General features: G+C 39.8%; 1 protein-coding gene across 2 annotated transcripts in view; it reads left to right on the top strand.

The window, feature by feature from the left end:
• NLGN4X (neuroligin 4 X-linked) overlaps nt 1–20,422 on the top strand; it is a 561,080-nt gene that overhangs the window by 453,972 nt on the left and 86,686 nt on the right. For both annotated transcript variants that reach the window (XM_063955509.1, XM_063955510.1), the window contains one exon: nt 6,643–6,828. In XM_063955509.1, the coding sequence (XP_063811579.1) occupies nt 6,643–6,828 (186 nt within the window). The remainder of the gene's footprint in view (nt 1–6,642; nt 6,829–20,422) is intronic.

Here is a 20,422-nt window from a genome sequence, read left to right on the forward strand (position 1 = left end):
AAGGGGCGGTCCATCGGACCTGGTGGCCATGGCAACAGCTGAAAAATCCACCTTTTGTTACCCCAAGTCACATCTCAGCAGAAAAGGACACAGTCTTTTCAGTCTCAGTCCTTTCGTCCCCATAAAGGCAGGCGGGCAAAAGGCCAGTCATATCTGCCCATGGTTAGAGGAAAGGGAAGAAGACTGCAGCAGGCAGCCCATTCCCAGGAACAGAAGTCCTCCACAGCTTCTGCCAAGTCCGCAGCATGACGCTGGGGCCGTACAAGCGGACTCAGGTGCGGTAGGGGGTCATCTCAAGAGTTTCAGCACGCAGGGGGCTCACTCACAAGTGGACTCCTGGATCCTACACGTAGTATCCCAGGTGTACATTGGAAATTCGAGACGTCTCCCCCTCACAAGTTCCTGAAGTCTGCTTTACCAACGTCTCCCTCCGACAGGGAGGCAGTATTGGGAACAATTCACAGGCTGTATTCCCAGCAGGTGATAATCAAAGTACCCCTTCTACAACAAGGGAAGGGGTATTATTCCACACTATATTGTGGTACTGAAGCCAGACGGCTCGGTGAGATCTGAAATATTTGAACACTTACATACAAGCGTTCAAATCAAGATGGAGTCACTCAGAGTAGTGATAGCGAACCAGGAAGAAGGGGACGATATGGTGTCACTGGATATCAGGGACGTTTACCTACATGTCCAAATTTGCCTTCTCACCAAGGGTACCTCAGGTTCGTGGTACAGAACTGTCACTATCAGTTCAGACGCTGCCGTTTGGATTGTCCACGGCACCCCGGGTCTTTACCAAGGTAATGGCCGAAATGATGATTCTTCCTAAAAGAAATATGGACGCTTTCCTGATAAGGGCAAGGTCCAGAGAACAGTTGGAGGTCGGAGTAGCACTATCTTAAGTAGTTCTACGACAGCACGAGTGGATTCTAAATATTCCAAAATCGCAGTTTTTTCCGACGACACGTCTACTGTTCCTAGGGATGATTTTGGACACAGTCCAGAAAAGGATGTTTTCTCCCGGAGAAGAAAGCCAGGGAGTTATCCGAGCTAGTCAGGAACCTCCTAAAACCAGGAAAAGTGTCAGTGCATCATTGCACAAGGATCCTGTGAAAAATGGTGGTTTCTTACAAAGCGATCCCATTCGGTAGATTTCACGCAAGAACCTTTCCGTGGGATCTGCTGGAAAAATGGTCCGGATCGCATCTTCAGATGCATCAGCGGATAACCCTGTCTCCAAGGACAAGGGTGTTTCTTCTGCGGTGGCTGCAGAGTGCTCATCTATGAAAGGGCCGCAGATTCGGCATTCAGGACTGGGTCCTGGTGACCACGGATGCCAGCCTGAGTGGCTGGGGAGCAGTCACACAAGGAAAAAATTTCCAGAGAGTGTGATCAAGTCTGGAGACTTCTCTCCACATAAATATACTGGAGCTAAGGCAATTTACAATGCTCTAAGCTTAGCAAGACCTCTGCTTCAAGGTCAGCCGGTATTGATCCAGTGGGACAACATCACGGCAGTCGCCCACGTAAACAGACAGGGCGGCACAAGAAGCAGGAGGGAAATGGCAGAAACTACAAGGATTCTTCGCTGGGCGAAAAATCATGTGATAACACTCTCAGCAGTGTTCATTCCGGGAGTGGAAAACTGGGAAGCAGACTTCCTCAGCAGGCATGACCTCCACCCGGGAGAGTGGGGACTTCATCGGGAAGTCTTCCACATGATTGTAAACCGTTGGGAAAAACCAAAGGTGGACATGATGGCGTCCCGCCTGAACAAAAAACTAGACAGATATTGCGCCAGGTCAAGGGACCCTCAGGCAATAGCGGTGGACGCTCTGGTAACACTGTGGGTGTACCAGTCAGAGTATGTGTTCCCTCCTATTCCTCTCATACCAAAAGTACTGAGAATCATAAGAGGGAGATGAGTAAGAACGATACTCGTGGTTCCGGATTGGCCAAGAAGGACTTGGTACCCGAAACTTCAAGAGATGTTCACGGAAGACCCGTTGCCTCTACCTTTAAGAAAGGACCTGCTCCAGCAGGGGCCTTGTCTGTTCCAAGACTTACCGCGGCCGCGTTTGACGGCATGGCGGTTGAACGCCGGATCCTGAAAGGGCATTCCAGATGAAGTCATCCCTACCCTGGTCGAAGACAGGAAGGATGTAACCGCAAAACATTTTCACCGCATTTGGTGAAGATATGTTGCGTGGTGTGAGGCCAAGAAGGCCCCTACAGAGGAATTCCAACTGGGTCGTTTCCTACATTTCCTGAAAACAGGACTGTCTATGGGCCTAAAATTAGGGTCCATTAAGGTTCAAATTTCGGCCCTGTCGAATTTCTTCCAGAAAGAACTGGCTTTAGTGCCTGACGTTCAGATGTTTGTAAAAGGGGTACTGCATATACAGCCTCCTTTTGTGCCCCAGTGGCACCTTGGGATCTCAATGTTGTTTTGAGTTTCCTAAAGTCACATTGGTTTGAACCACTCACCACTGTGGACTTAGCATCGTCACCTTCCATGTGAGATATTTTATTAGCCCTGGCTTCAGCCAGGCGTGTGTCAGAATTGGCGGCTTTATCATATATAAAGCCCTTACTTAATTTTTCATTCTGACAGGGCAGAATTGAGGACTCGTCCTCAATTTCTCCTTAAGGTGTTTTCTGTGTTTCACATGAACCAACCTATTGTGGTACCTGCGGGTACTAGGGACTTGGAGGACTCCAAGTTACTTGACGTTGTCAGGGCCCTGAAAAATATGTTTCCAGGACGGCTGGAGTCAGAAAATCTGACTCGCTGTTTAGCCTGTATGCACCCAACAAGATGGGTGCTCCTGCTTCTAAGCAGACGATTGCTCGCTGGATTTGTAATACAATTCAGTTTACACATTATGTGGCAGGCCTGCCACAGCCAAAATCTGTAAAAGCCCATTCCAAAAGGAAGGGGGCTCATCTTGGGCGACTGCCCGAGGGGTCTCGGCTTTACAACTTTGCCGAGCAGTTACTTGGTCAGGGGCAAACACGTTTGCTAAATTCTACAAATTTGATACCCTGGCTGAGGAGGACATGGAGTTCTCTCATTCGGTGCTGCAGGGTCATCCGCACTCTCCCGCCCGTTTGGGAGCTTTGGTATAATCCCCATGGTCCTTACGGAGTCCCAGCATCCACTAGGACGTCAGAGAAAATAAGATTTTACTTACCGATAAATCTATTTCTCGTAGTCCGTAGTGGATGCTGGGCGCCCATCCCAAGTGCGGATTGTCTGCAATACTTGTACATAGTTATTGTTACAAAAATCGGGTTATTCTTGTTGTGAGCCGTCTTTTCAGAGGCTCCTTCGTTGTTATCATACTGTTAACTGGGTTCAGATCACAGGTTGTACGGTGTGATTGGTGTGGCTGGTATGAGTCTTACCCGGGATTCAATATCCTTCCTTATTATGCACGCTCGTCCGGGCACAGTATCCTAACTGAGGCTTGGAGGAGGGTCATAGGGGGAGGAGCCAGTGCACACCACCTGATCCTAAAGCTTTTATTATTGTGCCCTGTCTCCTGCGGAGCCGCTATATCCCCATGGTCCTTACGGAGTCCCAGCATCCACTACGGACTACGAGAAATAGATTTATCGGTATGTAAAATCTTATTATTTGTGCAGAATGAAGGGGGTATTTCTGTCTACAGCCACATCCTCTGCATCCTAATAGTTTATACTGTAAATATGAATGTTCTACAGAATAACAGTTTACTATGATATCTTTATTAATCCACTAGTTTCTGCCTTCTGTTTTTCTGTGTTTTACCTTGACTATTACTGACAATATTTCCAGCTCTCTGACAGACTCTCTAGAATCCTCTAACTCTCTGATTCCAGTGGCTACTACAGACCATTCCATATCCATTCCCTACCATACATATCATTATCCTGCTCACGCACCCATGCTCATGTCACTTGAATACTAACTCCTGAAGCACCTGAAAAATAGTTTTTACTTAATTGTGCAAGTATGGAGTAGTGCTTATGATGGATGTAATCTCCAGAAAGCTATGGATGGCCATAACAGCAATGAGTTTTCCCATGGGCCACCGCACAACTATTTTGAGCTAAGTCACACAAATGACTCAGAAAAGGGAGCAGGGTGGGACCCACTGCCAAAGGAACCTGTCCCTTACATCAGGAGGGCAGGGTAGGCCTTGTGTGTGTTTGCCATCTGAGTTGAACTAATAGGAGATTTCTTCTGCCTATCAATGCTGATGATTGCAAATGTATGTTGCCTTAAAGGCAGCTCACGGCCAGTGGTGCCAAGAGAGGGGGGAGAGGGTACAAATTACCCAGGCCCAGGTCTGATGGAGGGGCCAGTTAGGGTCCAGTAGGGGCCCAGGCCCCATCCCCCTTACCTAGCAGCAGCATCTCTTTTCCTCAGGCTAGCACAAGCTGCAGTGTGGCCATAGAGGTGCTTAAAACACTATTTTTTTCAGTATTTTTTTCTAAGGGTACAGGACCACATCTCCTATGATTAGGCGACACCCCTTGTAAAGTATAAGGGCCCATCCCGGCTCTTGACTGCCCTGCTCACGGCCTTTGTAATTGGTGCTGTCAGAGCTGATTGACTAAGTGCCGAACTGAGCAAAGCACAGGTGATGGGGCCTCCTCTCACAGACAGGGCGGTGGCAGCTGTGTTCCCACTTTTGGAAATTATATATGTGCTGGTGTTGACATTGCAGAGTTATGTGGGCACACACCAGTTGATGACCAGCCCACTTACTTAAACAATGGTGTTGGCTTATTGATAGAGAGCAGGTACAGCCATACCCACTGTTACATGTACACTGGTGATGGAGCTGAGCTAGAGTAGATCAGGGATTCATACAGCTCACCAGACAATGAGTGTGTACTGCAAATGTGTAGCTGTGCAGTGATGCTAGAACAGCTTTATGGCAGGTGTTAACCAAGTTTCTCATAGGAGCTATGTAGAGACTTCTGTGGCCCACCATGTCAATACACAGTTTATATAGTAAAGAAATAAGATGACCGCTGCACATAAAGTGGAGGTAAAGTGGAAAGAGACAAAGTACCAACCAATCAGCACCTACATAGCTCTAAAACAAAGTATATAAAATGACAGAATTTGATTAGTTAGCTCATTAATAATCTCCACTTTATCTCTCTCCAAGATTTGATAAATCTCACTCCTGACAAAGAGAATAGTAACCACAGCCAAGTAGAGTATTTACCAATTGCTGTATATACATGCTGCATCACAGCAAAGATGAGCGTGGCTACTGTACATCCATACATTACATTGTTTGATCATTTATAGGGATATAAGGTAAAAGAGTGATTAAACTGGCACGGTGGAAGAATAAGAAATGTTGCAATTGAAAATGTGTATGATTTTTACTATCTCCAAAGTTTAATTCACTAATAGAATTGGTTTTATTTACTTTTCCTTAATCACAAAAATCATTGCCCCACAACCAACTCTCCCATTCTATTAGGCTGTTACACAATAGAAGATGACCTGTAGCAACAAATTATATTTATAAATGATATTCTTCAATTACTAGGTGCTATTATTTATTAATACCAGTTATTTATATAGTGCATACATATTCTGAAGCACTTTACAGAGAATATGTGTCCATTCACATCAGTCCCTGACCCAGTGGAATTAATAATATATATTCCCTACCACGTGAACATGCACACATTTGTGTTAGGGTTGATTTTGTCAGGAGCCAGTTAACCTACCAGAATATTTTTGGACTGTGGGAGTAAAGGGGAGTACCTGGAGGAAACCCACACATGCACGTGGAGAATATACAAACTCCAAACAGTTTGGGTCATGGTGGGAATTGAACCTTGAATTTGTTAAATATTTGAAATTAGTATGCAGATAATTGTAGACTTTTTAAAATATTGTTTACTTTCTGATTTGGTGGTATATTTAGTTCCTACAAATAAGGTCTTATACTGTAAATTGTAATGCAAAATCTAATTGCTTTTTGTTCAGTATTTTATTTTCATTTTTATTATTTTAGTAGAAGTAAAAAGTCAAATTATTGAAATTATATCTGTATGTTTAAGCTAAATGACCATACGATAGTTAATTCTGCAAAATAAAGCCACAATGGCAATTTGACGCAGGTAACACAAAGTCAATCTTTCTAATTTTGTCAAAAATGAACTCATGAACACATATATGCCATAAGCAAACATACAAGTATACAGTTAATAAAATATTTCTATGTATCTTTACCTTTGTCTGTGTATCTCTGCCATTGTGTCTATTTTCTTGTCAACTTACTACTGTAGTTGTAGGGATAATAGACAATTAAGTATCGGAACACATAGAAATAGCAATTTTTGGTATTGGTAAGACATCTAAAAAACAATCTCCCATATACAGTAACTGATACTGAATCATTCCTACTTTCTGTATGTTGTTTTCGCAGTCGTAAATTCTTTACTTCTAGTAATTATATTGAATTTTCATTTTTGTAAGCTTGATTATAAATAAGATATATAACTTATTTTTTACCAACTTCATACGATATACAAATAAATAAATCTATTATGATGATGATGATGATGATTATTATTTTATTATTATAAAAAATAATTGTTTCATTGTTTTATTTATAGGATTTCTAAGTACAGGGGATCAAGCTGCAAAAGGAAACTATGGATTACTTGACCAAATACAAGCTTTACGATGGATTGAAGAGAATATTGGTGCTTTTGGAGGGGATCCAAAGCGAGTCACTATTTTTGGATCTGGGGCTGGAGCATCCTGTGTAAGCCTATTAACCTTATCCCACTATTCTGAAGGTAATGGTGTTATGTTATTATGCTGTTATTCAAATTCAGAAATGTTTTAATAATAATAAACAAATGTGTGGTCAGCCACAAAGACTCTAAAACAGAAAGTATTTTGATGAATGTATCCACAAAAATCAATAACCTTCTTTCCCTTGCGGTAACAGCAACCAACATACTTTTACATTTCAGTCTCCAGAAAAATGCTTTGACATATTATTATGAAATAATAATTTACAGATAAAGGTCATTCAGAAATATCATTGTGGGATTGGTCATTTTGTTCATCCTTGTCTTAATGTTGGAAATACTCAGAGATGCTCTTGGCTACAGCTTGTTGGGAAGAAATTTATGAAGTAGTTCAGGAATTTGGTTCACATTTACTGTAAGTTCATTTGTTTTAAAGAAACAGCCAAAATGCATGGAAAACCTCACAAATACCAATGTATGTTGCTATCGCCAAATGTGTTTTTTTAATCTAAGTATTAATACTGTGAGTGAGAGATAATGAGTACCAGAGGCTGTATAAAGCAATACTGCCACTCTTGTTGACAACTAGTTTATATAATATTGCTCTTCAGGGACAATAAATATGTCATTATGCCAGTGTGCACTGCTAACTTGCTGTACAGTGGACCTGATTCAGAGATGGGCATTTAATACAAAGTGGTAGTTCGCCGGAAGCGTTTTAACTACATATGAAATTACAGTTGCAATATGTGATGAGCCCTTGCAGCAGTCCTGATGTTGCTATTCTTCAGTTACCCCCTACATATGCTCCCTCGCTGTCAATCACTTTGACAATAAATCACAGTGTGACTATTATGAATGCACAGTGGCAAAAAATTGCTACACTGCATACAACATCAACATTGCATCTATCTCTGTATCAGGTCCAGCATGCATGACTGCCAATGTCTTATGTCCCTCAAGAAGGTGGCTATGGTTGTGGTCTATAACATTATGGCCTGGATATTTTATAGATGATAGTCATTATGGTTGGGATGTTTGAAACATGACAATTGTAATTGGATGTCCAGATGAAGAGACATGTTGGTGATATGGAAAAAAGGCAGGCAATGATGGACACAAATGCTAGTATTCTATATGACAGAAAATGTTATATTTTATTAATGCATGAAGGTTAAAGTGACAGAGGGTAGAATGGTGAGTTGTAATGTACTCTGTTATTTACTTACTAGCTATAGAGAGATTCAGTGCATTCTTGTGGTGGTCCTCAGTACAGGCTCCTTTTTTGGGGTCAAATTTGTGTTTCTCAGAATCAGAAAAAAAACAGTGAAATCATATCAGAAATGAATGAAATAAGTATCTGTACCCTTTTCATGGGTGCAGAAGCTGCTATTACTGTTGCAATAATTTGTGACTTAAGGTAATTGCCTTCTTTTCTCATAGCAAAAAAAGCTATGGAGATAGTTTTTGACAGCCTTGGTGTCATAGATGTGATTTGATTAATATTGGTTATAAAGTTCTACTAGTATCACAAGGTGGTAAAGATTTTATTTTTCTACAGTAAAATAAAAATTATAATTTTCACCATAAATTGCCCACATTTCATATATATATATATGTATATATATATATATGTATATATATATATATATATATATATATATATATATGGTGTTTTTCATATTTTTTTTTTGTTACCCAAGGGTTATAGTGTATATTTTCATTTTGGCTGAGAATTGTATATTGTAGGATATGCGGTGTGGCTACTAAATAAAGAGACTGCATTTGTAAAAAAAAAATCATTCATGTGAGTTAAAGGAGAGTGGGGGAACAAAATGGTTATGCAAGGTTCACCCCTCTCGCACAGATAGTTTGCTGTCACACAGTGTTCAAAGAAGATGTTTTTACTGTGCATCAAAAAATGCTTAGTTCAAAAGTAGAGCAACATGTAAACTTAATTTTTTTTAACAAAATACCCAAGGAATCTTTGCAAGTGCTAACCAAGTGACGTTCTTAAGAATTTCAAAGATGATGAACTTGAACATGACAAGCAAAGAAAAATGTGGTATAAATTTAGAAAATTGTTTGAATTAACCACCGACATCTGAATGATAGCAGAAACTGTAAATATTGATAGAAGTTTTGGAAAATTAGAATAGTTTTGTATCAAGATCTTAACATGACAAAAGTTTGTGCTAAGTTGGTTCCAAGGCTTCTCACTGCCAAGAAAGACACTCAAAAGCAAATTTGTACATACATTTTGGAACAAATTCAAGCAGATTTGCATTTTTTAGATAAAGTTATTATTACTTGTGATGAATCGTGGATCTTTCAGTACAATCCTGAGACAAAATGCCATTTCATGCACTGTAAAACCCCATCATCATCATCATCAAGAATGAAGAAAGCACTTTAAAGCAAATTCAAATTCAAAGCCATGTTAATTGTTTTCTTTGACATCAAGGGTGTTAATTTGCCAGAGTGGGCACCAGAAGATGTAACATTGAATCAGCATTATTACAAAAATGTTCTAGAAACTACGAGGGAAGGAATCAAAAGAAAGAGGCCAGAATTGTAGAAATATGGTTTCATCCTCAATCGGGATAACACACCAGCCCACACATCTCTCTCTCTTTGAAGCAGTTTTTGGCTTCAAAATAGATTGTAGTGCTAACACACCCTCCATACTCGCAAGACCTAGCACTGTATGACTTTTTTCTTTTCCCTAAAGTCAAATCTGTACTAAAGGGAACCCGTTTTGCATCAGGTACTGAGGTAAAGAAGAAAACAACAGCACTTTGAGACAGCTTTGAGATAAAGAGCTGAAGCATGGCTTTGATTAATGTAAAATAAGTTTGTGGATACAGAAGGGGAGTGCATAGCTGGAGAACAGAGTAAATATGTACTTAATATAATTAACTGTAATTATAGCATCGATCTCGTAATTTAATAGCTGCACCTTGTATCTTGAAATCAATTGATTATTTTTTTAGGTAGAATAAATATTTTTTACTGTTTGGAAATGGAAGCTATTTCCTCCTCCATCTGTGGTTTATTTTTAGTGGAAGCAGGGAGACTCAATAGTACAGTTTTTGCCTTCTAACAGATTAATCTCAGTACTCAGGAGGACAAGGATCAACAACACAACATGGTGCAGGCTCAACAGCATCAAACATGGCAGGATCACTCACAATAGAGTTGATCTGTATGGATACATATTTTGAGTATGAAAATTACATTTAGAACCTGTGGAGCTAATGCAAAGTTGAACATACAGTATGCCCATTAAAATACTGTATCTTGTGTTGATTTGCACTGCCTATTCTCAGACATAAGCATTCTGATTGCATCTATACTTTATTTAGAAGTGTTTTCATATAACTATAGTGGCCCTTGCAATCCTGCATATTACATGACTATTTGAGGTGTATCTTTTTCATTTAGAATAAAGCAGATGCAAGTACATTTTTTTAAAGGGGCAATCACTTACAGTACAAGGCAAGATATTGCCTTTAAAGTGATTGTCCCTTTAAAAAAGAGGTTAAGCTCAACTGGCAGCCTGCACCTCCGACGATCTTGGACTCCAGTACATCCCACACTAAGTATACTTATGGTCAACAGACAACATGCAGTATGCAACAGTATATTTTGAAGTGTTTGACAAAACATATAAGAAAACATGGGAGAGTATAGGACTTCCAAACAGATAGGGTTCTGGTTGGGAGAAAGGAAAGGAGCAATGATAACCACTGTGCCACAATGTTGTCATGGGCATATTAGTTCTTTTAAAGGAGGCAAACTCATTTAAAGGAACACTTGATCTAAAACACAGGCAGTCTCATAAAAGTGGTACTATTGGATACAAATATGAGATAATATTGATTTTGCCTTTTAAATGATTGCCCCTTTAAAACACTGGGCAGACTTACCAGGAATCCAATGATGACTGCAGTTCACAGGCTATTACTTTTACCTCTGTGTTCCAAAAATCCCTATGTGGCTTCACACTTGTGTCCAACAATTTTACAATAGCTGTATCACCTTTTTGTGAAAGGAGAGATTATCCATTATTTGAAAATATATATATGCTATATACCAGTGGTGGAATAAGCACCAATCCAATGTGCGCAGCCATAACAGGGCACATAGGTGAGGCTGGTCTTGTACCCTCTCAAATTTCCTACTCTGCTATTCTGATTATGTGCCAAACCCTGCACATGCTAGGTTGAACAGAGCATGGGCTCCTTCAGAGCATGAGCAAGCCAGAGCACATGCTCAGAAAAGCAAAGCCTCTATTGAGTATGTGCATCTCCAAGCCTTTTCTAAATTTTTCTTTGTGGTTATGCAATGGATGTACTAAATAACTGATGTTATAAATAGCTCTTTTATACATCCTGTAATTTAGGCTTATTGGAATTAAGTAGTCTAGACAGATCTTTTAATAGTGTGCTTTTGGATTTCAAAAGAGTTTTATAGAACATACATTTTCTTCCTCTTCGCATCTTGAATACTCTACAGTACATACAATATGTTTAGCAATTTACCAAATTATCATTTAACAATGAAAACATTAATCTAACCTTTTAATATACAGTATATTTTTTTCTGTTAGATACAAAGGTCTTTTTATATATCTTAAGGAAATAATTAGGTAAAAAGCTTTCTCAAGAAATTGCAAAGGTCTCCTATTCTATGTTTGTAATTTGTAAGATAATTATTTATGATGCTATATTTAATATATGTTCCTTTACTCATTATCTTATACCCAATTTTTTGCATTTTCTTATGGCTGAACTCTAAGATTCATGTTTACATTTAATCATATCATAAAATCTTTTAAATACAATTTGACATTTTAATATTTAATCTGACATTTGTAAAGTATATTTTTTCAAAAAGATTTTTTTTAAATATAGAACAAGGCCACTATTTATATCAGCACAAATGGATGTCTGCAGGAATATATTGTGCTATGTGCTTGTTCTAAATTTGAAATCGCTAGTTACTGCTAAATTCTATAAATGTGTTTAGAATTCAATCTACTGTATTTTTACATACCCATTCTATGATGATTACCAAACAATTTAAATTATAAGTCATGTGCATACATCTTTTTTTAATGACCCAAATGAAAACTATATTATTTATTTTTGCCGAATAACAGTATCTGTTTGTCATAGTTAAATTGCTTCAATTATATTGTAATAATGTTAAAGGATAGGATAGTCTGCTTTTTGTGACTTTTTCGGGGACTCAAACTAGTATTAGAGTTGACTCTGTCATGGGTGCATTTTGAAAACTTTTTGTCCCATCATTCTGGCCTACCAAAATTAGCTGCTGCTGCAACAACACTCATTAAAAGTTCATGTCCTTGCTCATTTACTGTCTCCTATATTTTAATTCATTTTATGGATGGAAGACTTCTACCAATTTTCCCTTGTAAAAAAAATTCTACCCTATCATAATCTCCTAAAAAATAAAATGCTTACTAATGACTTATTTTCTTTTATTCATAAAATAATTTTTAGTAGAACATCTTTAGATTTCATTTTATATTATTGTATGTCATCAAACCATAATATGATGTCATTATTAATTAATAGTATTAGCTAAAACGTTACTCACAATCCCTTGTGTAGAGTGCTCCCAACATACTACTGGCATACAGTAGTGTTGTCCTGTAAGAAGGCCATACAGAAAGGTCTAATGAAATAGTGTTATTCACATAGCTGTGCAAAGGTCACAGGTTTTCTTTTTGGTTTATCTATGACAGTGGCTCTCAAACTCGGTCCTCAGGACCCCACACGGTTCACGTTTTCCATGTCACCCAGCAGTTGCACTGTGTATCACCAACTGTCAAATTTTAAAAATCTACAGGTGACCTGCAAAACATGAACTGTGTGGGGTCCTGAGGACCGAGTTTGAGAACCTGTGGTCTAGGAGATTCTCTATAGATACAATTCTCACCCTTTCCAGTTAGTGAAGGGGAAGTCAGTTATGCAATATTGAAAGTTTTGGTTTTCTACCAGAGGGAGAAAGGTGAAAATATGTAGCTTTATTTAGTGTTTGTGTCTAAGTGTGCCATAGGTTTCTTGTAGTATATAGGAGCAGATTGTCAAGAGCCTGTGTAGGTATTTAATGAATTGTTAAATGTAAGAGAAAGATATAGCTAGGGAAGTATTAGCATATGTGTATTGACATATAACCGATCCCCTAGATACTTGAAATGTGCAGCTTGATTGGAAAAACCTTTTATATAATACTATTAATTATATATGACAACATATAAGGGATTCATGGTAAAAACAACTATGTTAGGAAAGGTAATTTGAACAATCAGTTTAGTTGTTGGAGCTCCAATTAGAAAAATTATTTTATTGACCTTGATAAATCTTCAGAACATTGAGTCAATAGCCAATGCATATTTATGTGAAGGCATAACTAATTAACTCTTGATTTGTATGATGCAGTCATATATAGCATGTTGAGCTTACACTGACAAGATTTATTGCTTTTACTTAATATACAGTATACAGTGTATATGCAATAAGGTGCATATGTTTAATAGAATAATCATACATATTTATGTTATGATGATATTCTGAAGAGATTCAGTGTAGTGATTTACATTTTTTAACTATCTTGTCAATCCTAGAAACTCCAAGTCCAACCCTAAAGTGTGTGAAACAGTCTTATTTATGGAGTCAGCTGCCTGTGTCTGATAAGGATAACTCACCCAGCATAGTAGCAGGTGCACTGTGATTGATTTTCCAACTGCCTGATTCACAGCATGCACAGATGACAATTTGGGTTAATACAAAAGATTTTCTAGTACAGAGCTGTGATAAAATGATAGTGCTACAACACTTGCAAGCATTCACTGTTGTCATGGCAATTTACAATTGCAAATCTTTACATAATCACTTACATTTTCATATTTCGTGTTGCTTACAAAGGCAAAACATTTTTTTCCCTTTTAATGTATTATTTGACAGAAATGGTGAATTGCTATCAAACTAAAAACAAATCTGCTGCATGTTTAGGGATGTTTTTTGAAGACCTGTAAAAATGTGTACATTGCAAAAGGAGGTTAAAAATATATGCTAAAGATTTGTTTTAGTTATTGTTATATACTGTATATATTTTCTATGTTTTTATTTTACCATGGGGGGAAGTTATTCAGGTTTGTTAGCAAACCAGAAAAAAGTACACTAATGGGCAAAACCATGTTTCACTGCAGGTGGGGCAGATGTAACATGTGCAGAGAGATTTAGATTTGGGTGGGTTATATTGCTTCTGTGCATGGTAAATGCTATCTGCTTTATTTTTACACTGCAGTTTAGATTTCAGTTTGAATATACCCCTCCCAAATCTAAATCTCTCTGCACATGTTACATCTGCCCAACCCGCAGTGCACATGGTTTTGCCCATTAGTGTGCTTTTTGATTTGCTAACAAACCTGAATAAGGTCCAATGTTCTAAAATCTTTAATGCAGTGTTTAAATTTTGGAATGTGTATTTAATGAGGGAGACATAATATTCCTTTAATTCATAAATATATTCTTATATCATCTTGCTCTATTGGCAAGGCTTTAGAAAATGTGAAAATTAGCAGGTATTTTATCAGCCTTGAGACTTCTGTTTGTATTTCTCCTTTTTATCTTTTGACAATAGTTTCCTTTTGTTTCTTTCATAAGTAATACCGCTTTCACATCGCTAATGCCGGATCCCACCCGGTAAAAGAAACGTGTCCTTACCGGGTGGGATCCGGCATTTGCTCCCCTCTGGTGGCTTTCCGACCCGGCAATATACCGGGTCGGTTGCCATAGCAGCGGGGGGCGCAGCAGCATCAGGGGCGGGGGTGGAGGCGGCGCTGGGAGATGAGCTCATCTCCTGCGCCGCCTCTCCCTATGCTGTGAATGGGAACCGCGTCGCATCGACGCGGCTCCCATTCACACTGCACCTGACCCGGTATTTAACCCGGGTATAATCCTTCTTTTATACAGGGTTGAATTACCGGGTCAGGCGACCCGCTAATTCTCAGAAAGTGCTTTCACATCGCACACTGACCCGTGTCGACACGGCAATATGCCGTGTCGATACCGGGTTATTTGTGCAATGTGAAAGGGGTATAACTTTTGTCATGTTAGTTTCTGCCACAATCAGTGTCGGACTGGGGTTTGTATTGCCCACCGGGAGCGAATACAGTGGTAAGGGCCTATGTTTAGGGCTGTGGCCAGTCTCTAGAGAGGGTGTGCCTAGCCGCCACATTGGTTTGCCTGACCATTTTGCAGTGTTGGTCCCCTAGATAAATATATACACTAAATACTGTAGTGCATGCATGATAATGTACTAGATTAGTAACAGCACAGTCTGAAACCTGATCCCTAGAGGAGAGGGTAGGCCCTCAGGCAGTAGGGCCCACCGGTGGTTTCCCCTGCACCCCTGTGGGCCAGTCCAACCCTGACCACAATAAAGATATTTTGGGGGGAAAAAGATCCATTTTATGTTCAAATGCAAATTTCATATTTTATTGAGCAGCTGAAAACTAAATTAACAGCGAATAAGTGTGAGTATACAATATGTGCAGTAGTTTGGGTAACTGCATGCTGTACATCACATTAATTTCTATTTTGTACCATACAATTTTTGGTAATATTTCCTTTAGATGCTATGATTTTTTGCAGAGCTTACAGGAAAATCTCTATAATTTGTGCACTTACCATTCAGTCCTGAAGTAATTTCAAAAAGTAAATTTCTGGTTACCTTTTAATTTTTAATTATAGTAGCTTACATATAATCATGGGTTTGTAATGCAATTGTACCACACAACAAGAAAACAGAGGGGTAAAACATAGATGTGAGAAGGACAGAATGAATGTAAGAAGCAAAGATGACCAAATTTGTAAAAAAAAAAATAATTTGTGACCAATTTGGCAAATATCTATCATAAGAAAAAATCCACTAATCAATATATATTGGTTAAAACTGCATTCTGTGCAGTAAGGGCAAATGTATGTTGCTTGTTTGCCAACACTGTCTTTCTACTTTTGCTCTAAATTGACATGTGTGCGTATGTGCAATTCATTCTTTTCTTGCGTCATTATTTTTTAAATCTCTTTTTATAGCACAATTTATGTGTGTGTGTCAATTTTTGGTTTAGCAGGGATTAATGTATTGTGTTTTTTCTAAGTTATGGCAAGGTTTTAGGTGTGTGTTTATGGGTGTAGTTTGTGGAGATATACTGGTTGTTTCTGGTTAGGGGTGGTCTCTTGTTTTCCAGACATTTCCTTCCGCCGGTGCTGTTTTTGTATATGTTGTTGGCTTTATTGCAGGAAAGAATGTTAGCAGTGGCTGTCTCACTAGTACATCTTGAGGTGATATCCCCACCATTACAGTGGTTAGGCTGATTCTACCCTGCTAGGGCTAGTGGCCCCATTGGTCCTGGAGGACCATTTTGTCTCAGTGGTGGGGGGAGTTTAGATACCTTAAGCGTATGTATGATGGGCTGGCAGAAGACCCCCCCACCTAGGTCAGATTGGGGTAGTGAGCAGATAGCAACACTGCTGTATAGTTCCATTCTTTCTTTGCCATAATTGTTTTCCTCCTCTTATTCCTTATAAATAAAGGTGACTCTTTTCCCTGCCAATAAGTCTACATCTTTTTATTTATTTAGAGCAATCTGCACAAAACGTAGACAGACATCAGAGGATAGGTAGTTTATTGTTTTTATATATTGTAGTACAGTACCTAAACGGTTTATCTAAATTATATACAGTATATCACAAAGGTTTAGCATTGAAAGTGTCTGAGGTACAAATAGTACATATGGGCTGCAAGGGGTTCAATGGCTACTATTGGTGCCCCCCCCCCCCCCCTGGACATGTTGACACAGAAAATCTGGTAGCTTTTGATTTAAGTAGTTTAGGGAACCCTCCTACCCACGTGTATGATCTGCTAGCTGTGCTACAGTAGCTGCTTTGTTATCCCTGGTTGCTGTTTTGGCCCTCTAGCTCTCTGTTCCTGGTCAGGCTAACATAGCAGAGGCACTGCTGTCTGCATGTATATGACTGCCTCCTGATATCTCCTTTAATGGACAGATAAGCCTTCTATGTTTTTCAATATTGCACGTGTGTTTTCCAGCCATTGTATGTCATTGTTCTTTTTGAACCTGTGTATTTTAACTTTTCACCATTGAGGATGCTGATTTTCTTGGGAATAGCTTGATCCTTAATATGCCTCGTAATAATTTGCAGTGACATCATACATATTTGTTAATGGTACACACTGTTTGCTATTTTTGTCTTTTGCATATTTCATGTTCTAAATGATGGTCAGCTCCCTTTACCTAGATAAGTGTTTTGGGTCTATACCATTGTCATATCCTGTTTTTGAATATTCATCTACTTTCCTACACTCTTGGGAGCTTACATTCACCATTTCTTGTGTGTGTGTATATATATATATATATATATATATATATATATAGAATCACAACAACTCAACCACCTGGGCAAAGTATTACTGCTTACCAGTTTGTTTTTGTTGAGATTTCACAATGCCTAGGATAAAATCTTAACTTGGTCATGAAAGTGCTGCTTGTAAATGGATGCCCTAGCGGACCCGGGTACAGCAGCTAGTAATAATAATAAACTAATGTGTGTACATATAAAATAAGTAGACCTGTATATTAAACAAAGTTTTAAGTTTCATATATATATATATATATATATATATATATATATATATATATACATACACAACCAAACTCGAACAGCCGGCACTCCACAGGATATTTCAATAACTTGCCAGGGTGCGCTCCAGAGGCTTGCCAACCTCAAACATACTCTCCCAATAATAGAGTCACTCCTGGGCTGCCAATTCGGTGAAGAAATCAAGGTGCTTTAATCAACGTTTCGGGGTACTGCCCCCCGTCATCAGGACGGGGGGCAGTACCCCGAAACGTTGATTAAAGCACCTTGATTTCTTCACCGAATTGGCAGCCCAGGAGTGACTCTGTTATTGGGAGAGTATATATATATATATATATATATATATATATATATATATACTTGCAATGCAGTCGGCACTCTATTGGTTAAATGACCACAGCTAGCCTCCGTGCAGCGTTAACCATATCAAATGCAGTACTCCAAAAGAAACGGCACTGGAGGCAATAGATACAAAATGAAGGTGTATTGTAAAGCAGCAACAGCTGTTTCAGGGCAGCAGCCCTTTCCTCAAGCAAAGATACAACACCACCAAATGTTGGACAAGACAAACATACATAAAACACTTACCCCACCTAAATACCCGCCGAAGTGCTCCCCGCCATCACCTCTCCGTGCGTCCCTGCTTCCGGAATGAAGCCGCCGGGTCACTTCCGGTAAGCGCGTCACTGGTTGCCATGGTGAGCCGATGTTTGCGGCTCACCTCGTCACCGCTGCGTCTCACAGGTGGCCGGCTCAGCTTTCTCCGTAGACTGGGAACCAACGGACAGAGGGGGAAAACATTAAACTTGTGCACCTCAGTCTGTGAATAATATAACAAATAACGGATGCTGTACATAGGAAACACAGGGCAGCAACTAGAAACACAGAGCAGAAAAATGAAAATAACATGAAATGCAACCATCTATGAATAAGGTCACAAGCAACCAATCAATAGGGATCCCTGCTCTAAACCCCGAAGGCAGGGGAACCAAGCTTCAAATAGATGAAAGATAGAAAAATCCCAATGTTAATGGACCTTATAATGATGGAGCTAAACTGTATAAATATAAATATAACTATAAAGGTTACATGGGTTCAAGCTCACCAATACTATCTTGGATATACATAAATATTGAATGACAGGCACGTAGAGCCTAGCCAAGTGCATTCCAATTAATCTTGTCGTTCAGGCCGCGAGGCCAAAACGTATCTAATTTTAAAATCCAGCGGGTCTCCTTCTCCAGTAGGATCCTCGCTCTGTATATATATACAGAAATGAGTCGGCACTCACGTTACTGTCCCACAGAAATGCTCCGGTGCCCTCCTTAAGTCAAATAGACTCCAACATAATACCCACGAAGGCGGCACACGCAAGACTTCCAATGGAGGAATAATGAGACGCTGTCCGTCTCATTATTCCTCCATTGGAAGTCTTGCGAGTGCCGTGGGTATTATAATAAGATTTTACTTACCGATAAATCTATTTCTCGTAGTCCGTAGTGGATGCTGGGGACTCCGTCAGGACCATGGGGATATAGCGGCTCCGCAGGAGACAGGGCACAATAATAAAAGCTTTAGGATCAGGTGGTGTGCACTGGCTCCTCCCCCTATGACCCTCCTCCAAGCCTCAGTTAGGATACTGTGCCCGGACGAGCGTGCATAATAAGGAAGGATATTGAATCCCGGGTAAGACTCATACCAGCCACACCAATCACACCGTACAACCTGTGATCTGAACCCAGTTAACAGTATGATAACAACGAAGGAGCCTCTGAAAAGATGGCTCACAACAAGAATAACCCGATTTTTGTAACAATAACTATGTACAAGTATTGCAGACAATCCGCACTTGGGATGGGCGCCCAGCATCCACTACGGACTACGAGAAATAGATTTATCGGTAAGTAAAATCTTATTTTCTCTGACGTCCTAGTGGATGCTGGGGACTCCGTCAGGACCATGGGGATTATACCAAAGCTCCCAAACGGGCGGGAGAGTGCGGATGACCCTGCAGCACCGAATGAGAGAACTCCATGTCCTCCTCAGCCAGGGTATCAAATTTGTAGAATTTAGCAAACGTGTTTTCCCCTAACCGAGTAACTGCTCGGCAAAGTTGTAAAGCCGAGACCCCTCGGGCAGTCGCCCAAGATGAGCCCCCTTCCTTTTGGAATGGGCTTTTATCGATTTTGGCTGTGGCAGGCCTGCCACAGAATGTGTAAACTGAATTGTATTACAAATCCAGCGAGCAATCGTCTGCTTAGAAGCAGGAGCACCCATCTTGTTGGGTGCATACAGGCTAAACAGCGAGTCAGATTTTCTGACTCCAGCCTTCCTGGAAACATATTTTTCAGGGCCCTGACAACGTCAAGTAACTTGGAGTCCTCCAAGTCCCTAGTACCCGCAGGTACCACAATAGGTTGGTTCATGTGAAAAACAGAAAACACCTTAAGGAGAAATTGAGGACGAGTCCTCAATTCTGCCCTGTCAGAATGAAAAATAAAGTAAGGGCTTTATATATGATAAAGCCGCCAATTCTGACACACGCCTGGCTGAAGCCAGGGCTAATAGCATCGTCACCTTCCATGTGAGATATTTTAAGTCCACAGTGGTGAGTGGTTCAAACCAATGTGACTTTAGGAAACTCAAAACAACATTGAGATCCCAAGGTGCCACTGGGGCACAAAAGGAGGCTGTATATGCAGTACCCCTTTTACAAACATCTGAACGTCAGGCACTAAAGCCAGTTCTTTCTGGAAGAAATTCGACAGGGCCGAAATTTGAACCTTAATGGACCCTAATTTTAGGCCCATAGACAGTCCTGTTTTCAGGAAATGTAGGAAACGACCCAGTTGGAATTCCTCTGTAGGGGCCTTCTTGGCCTCACACCACGCAACATATCTTCGCCAAATGCGGTGAAAATGTTT

Source organism: Pseudophryne corroboree, chromosome 2 (genome assembly GCF_028390025.1).
Source record: "Pseudophryne corroboree isolate aPseCor3 chromosome 2, aPseCor3.hap2, whole genome shotgun sequence".
Lineage (NCBI taxonomy): Eukaryota > Metazoa > Chordata > Amphibia > Anura > Myobatrachidae > Pseudophryne > Pseudophryne corroboree.